At 43.2% G+C, this 5,234-nt stretch overlaps 1 protein-coding gene across 1 annotated transcript; it reads right to left on the bottom strand.

Moving 5' to 3' along the window:
* Nucleotides 1-2,434: 2,434 nt before the first annotated feature.
* On the bottom strand, nt 2,435-3,997 carry LOC107493283 (uncharacterized). Its single transcript, XM_016114388.1, has 2 exons — nt 2,858-3,997; nt 2,435-2,611 (listed from the first exon to the last, which is right to left on the bottom strand). Exons 1-2 carry the CDS (start codon nt 3,995-3,997, stop codon nt 2,435-2,437), a joined length of 1,317 nt encoding a protein of 438 aa, XP_015969874.1.
* Nucleotides 3,998-5,234: the final 1,237 nt, after the last annotated feature.

Here is a 5,234-nt window from a genome sequence, read left to right as displayed (position 1 = left end):
ACCCAACCGATTTGCTGGGCATAGTGACTCAAGCCGTGGTGGCAAGTTGCGTGGACTTCGGGTCGGGCGCGGGGGACCGACCTGTCGGGTTTTCCTATCATGATGGTTCAGGTTTGGACCGGGGGTGCGGTTCCCGACTCGCCGGGTCGTTGGGTCTGGACCATGTGTGTCCGTAACAGTTACCAAGAAATATTAATCAATCTAATAACTTTTGTAACGAAATAAGTTTATGAATTTGAAAATTTAGAAATCATTTCATAAAGTATGAAGTTTTAACAAGTAACAATGTTGATCATATTGTTTTGATTTCAAGAATAAATATGATACCAACAAATAAAATTATTCCTAGTAAATTTCAACAAAGACAAAGGTCCATAAGTATTGCTATTAATGAAAAATACAATTTTTTTTACAGATTTCCTAACTCAGCAAGTCGACGACTAATCCACCACGTATTTGATACTCTATTTATTAAGAGTTTGTTGCTAACTAATGGATTGTTATACACACAAGGCGAGATTCGAATTCCAAATACTTGCTTAAACGGATAAATAAGATGACCACTCAATCAACCCAAATTAATTAAAACAAATATTAATTATTTTTAATATTTTTAAATTATAAAATATTTATAATAATTATTATTATAAATATTTTTCATTTAAATTTTAATAAAAACTTTTTATTTAATTTTATGTATTATCCCATGCAAGACATGGAAACATATATTAGATATAATAAAAATGGTCTAATATATATATCTTTGACAAAATATTAAATAAATATTTTTTATATACCGTAATATGTTAATGTATTTTTCTAAAATTTGTATCTTACTAAACAATGAATGTTGGATGTATTTTATCAAAGACATAAATACATGGGCAATCTATCTAATTAAATAAATTGAGTGAATCCTTTACCTAAATACACAAAATAGAATCTTGTTACGTGCATGTGCATTTCTACTATTATGTAAACCGTGGTTGCCAACCACGGTTTCTAATTTCTACGTAAACCGTGGCGGATTGAAACGGATTAGGAAGGGGAAAAAGCTAGGCATAAACCGTGGTAGCCTCCCACGGTTTATGAAGAAGATGCTTTGAACATAAACCCCCTAACTTTCCACGGTTTATGAAGAGAATGTCTTGAACGTAAATCCCCCTAGCTTCCCACGGTTTACATGTTAGGTAGTATAAATACATAAACAAACATATAAAAGTGATTCAATTAAACATATAAAATAAACGGACTTATTCAGATGAATTTAGTACACTAAACAAACATGTCGACATTCATTGACTTAACCAACCTTACATTACTCAAATTAAGAGTGCCTAATACAACTTAAACAACAACGACGACCCAATAAACGTAATGAGATCTAAGCATCCCCTCCAGCAGCATGTCTTCGCTGGTCACAGTTCCTCCACGTATGCCCAGGCTGACAGCATAGCCCACAACGCTTCGGCCAGTTCTCCACAGACTGATCCATACTACCACAGATCCTGGTTGCCTTCGAACGACCTTCCTTTGCACGTCTCATGTTAGGATCAGGAATGATAGTTGGCCCAGCATACGGGGGCCATAGGCCTTCTGGGATAGGCGAAACAAAACCCTGCTTGTAAACGTTGAACACTTCACTCATACGATACACCTCGTGAACATATGATGCCCAATTAAGGCGCGAGTAAACGCAACATGCAATGGCGTGGCAACAAGGATAATGGAGCGCCTGAAAGTGGCCACAGTCGCAGGTGTGATCCTTAAGGGAAACTCTGTAGCTACCCAGCGAGAAGTTCCTGGTCGGTGTTGTCTCGGCCACGGTGTACTCCGATTGGTGCCTGTCGTATAACATCACGGTGAAGAACCTTGAATCTCTTATGTTCTGATCAATAGCCTTGACCAATGCCTGAAAAAATTCATGCCCAGATCCGAGTTGTGCCTCTGCTGTCTGTCCGCGGACCACAAATAGCTCAGCAAGCCTCCCGTAAGTTGACTTAACCAACGATGTGACCGGGAGGTTGCGAGTTCCCTTTAACACAGAGTTCACACATTCACTAATGTTGGTTGTCATGTGCCCGAACCGTCTACCACTATCCTCGTGTTGGGTCTATTTCTCGTATTCCATTCGGTTGGCCGAGTCACACATTGCCGGATTCTCAGTCCGCATGATGTCAAACCAGTAATAAAACTCTGCTTCAGTTTTTACGTAGGCAGCATTCACCAACATCCTCCTTACATCCTTACCTTTGAAGGTAAGGGCAAAATTCGCAGCCACATGACGAATACAGTACGCTCAAAAAGCACGTGGAGGCAGCCATCCAGTCTTAGGGGCCTCAAGTGCTGCCTTGATGCCATTATGTCTGTCAGAGATAACAAGGATACCCTCCCGTGGCGTCACATGCGCTCGTAGGTTGGACAAGAAGAATGACTATGACTCTGCGTTTTCTCCCTCCACAAGGGCGAAGGCTATCGGGAGGATGTTGGAGTTCCCATCCTGCGCTATCGCCAGTAGCAGCGTCCCTCCATACTTGCCATACAAGTGGGTACCATCAATACTCAAGAGGGGCTTGGAATGCCGGAATGCCTCGATACAGGGTGGAAATATCTAGAAAAGTCGATGAAAATACACCGTGGACTCATCAACCTCACCCCCAATGCGAACAGGAGAGGTCTTCAACACAAAAACTGTCCCAGGCATGGTTGACTGTACCCCTAGCATCCAACGTGGTAACTCCGCATACGACTCTTCCCAATCTCCATATATTTGTGCCACTGCCTTCTGCTTCACTATCCAAACCTTCCTGTAACTAGGCCTGAAATCGTAATCGGCTTCTGTAGCTTGTTACAATACCTTTACCATGACCGCAGCATCTGCCCTAACCAACGGAAGAATCCTCGCACAGATAACGTGGTAATCCAGCTGACGGTGATCACTGGAAATATAGGTTGCCAAGTAAGTGAGTGGCCTGTTGTACCTCCTAACCTCCCAAGTGCCTTTTCGTGCACGCAGCGCTACGCGAATCAACCAAGTACAACCCTTGCCGAACTCCTTGCATTTTCTATGATACTTAAGATGATATGATTCGATGACTTTGTACTCAACACCTTGGCGGATGCTATAGTCCTTCACACTCAGCACAGCCTCATCTTTATTCTGAAATGATTGCCCAATCTGAAATTCTGTAGAAGAGCCCCCAACTGTAGGACCACCGTCCGCCTGTGGACCCAGAGCCTCCAAGTTTAGTGTGGAGAAGTGTGGAAGGTACTGTTGAGTGCCAGAACTTGAAAGCCCATGCTGTGCATGTGGATTGGCACCTGTGTCATCATCGCTGTCCCCAATGATATCTACATGCTCCTGGTCAGAGTCATCATCACACATTACATTCTCTACTCGATCAAGTTCTCCAAAGCTTTGCATATCAGGTAGCAAGCCACCATCGGTGCCCACCTCATACGCCTGCTCAAAGACCCCTGCATTCTCCAAAGGTACAGAACCAACAACCTCCGTTCGATCTAAATCAACCGCGAATGAAGGGGATGCTACCAGCGGAACGGATGGTCTCACCGCAGGCATCAAACTAGACGCACCGCCCACGGCAGTCGAGTTATGAATTGGAGCTAATGCTCCAGAACTATCGACACCAACCTCCAACTTCGCGAACAACTCGTGTATTCTGACCTCTGGAAAACTCCTAACACAATGGAACAGAACCCTAATATCTTCATCAGCCGCTAGCACAAAGGTATCATACTTAACACCGGTCGAGACAACTGCGATGGGAATCTTGTAGAATAGCTTCTTCACCCACTTACTACCAAACACCCCAACCTTCTGCAAGATGCTGTTCTTCAAATCTGACAAAGTGCTTGATGAACTGATGAAAACACTTAGTGGTTCTCTGTCAGTGAACTTTACACCATATCTTTTGCTTTTTTGGATTTTTCCAAAGCAATGCACTAAGGCAAGAAAACTCTCTTCCTCACTTGCCATTGTGACAATAATCTCTTATGCAGCTTGAATCTCTCACACACATATATAGAATTTCACTCCTCATAAACCGTTGCAACTAACCAAGGTTTATGGCCATACGAACTCCTTCATAAACCATTGTTGGTCACAACATTTTATGTACATTTTGCTGCCTTCATAAACTGTGGGAGGCTACTGGTGAACAAAATTGTGATCACTACAACTTCACACAACTAACCAGCAAGTGTACTGCGTCGTCCAAGTAATAAACCTTACGCGAGTAAGGGTCGATCCCACAGAGATTGTTGGTATGAAGCAAGCTATGGTCACCTTGTAAATCTTAGTCAGGCAAACTCAAATGGGTATGGTGATATACGAATAAAACATAAAGATAAGGATAGAGATACTTATGCAATTCATTGGTGGGAATTTCAGATAAGCGTATGAAGGTGCTGTGTCCCTTCCGTCTCTCTGCTTTCCTACTGTCTTCATCTAATCCTTCTTACTCATTTCCATGGCAAGCTGTATGCAAGGGTTTCACCGTTGTCAGTGGCTACCTCCCATCCTCTCAGTGGAAATGTTCAACGCACCCTGTCACGGCACGGCTATCCATCTGTCGGTTCTCAATCAGGCCGGAATAGAAACCAGTGATTCTTTTGCGTCTGTCACCAACGCCCTGCCTTCAGGAGTTTGAAGCACGTCACAGTCATTCAATCATTGAATCCTACTCAGAATACCACAGACAAGGTTTAGACCTTCCGGATTCTCTTGAATGCCGCCATCAGTTCTAGCCTATACCACGAAGACTCTGATCTCACGGAATGGCTGGCTCGGTTGTCAGGCGAGCGCTCGGTTGTCAGGTGATCAACCATGCATCGTGCAATCAGGAATCCAAGAGATATTCACCCAATCGAAGGTAGAACGGAGGTGGTTGTCAGGCACACGTTCATAGGTGAGAATGATGATGAGTGTCACAGATCATCACATTCATCAGGTTTAAGAACAAGTCAATATCCCATGCATCAAACAACTCAATCTCCAAGATCCCTTGTTGAGGCATGGCATAACTGTGAGGCAGATTGCCAGATCTTTGGCATCTGTCACAATTAAGTACAAACGCTCGGGAATCTTTATAGAGAGTAGGCCAGTAGAAGCCACATTGGAGGACTCTTATGGCTGTTCGCTCACTTCCAAAATGTCCTCCATACTGTGATCCATGGCAGTGCCAGAGGATCTTCTGTGCTTCTTCTTTAGGCAC

Source organism: Arachis duranensis, chromosome 6 (assembly GCF_000817695.3).
Source record: "Arachis duranensis cultivar V14167 chromosome 6, aradu.V14167.gnm2.J7QH, whole genome shotgun sequence".
In the NCBI taxonomy this organism is placed as follows: Eukaryota; Viridiplantae; Streptophyta; class Magnoliopsida; order Fabales; family Fabaceae; genus Arachis; species Arachis duranensis.
This window is presented reverse-complemented; position numbering and strand designations above follow the sequence as displayed.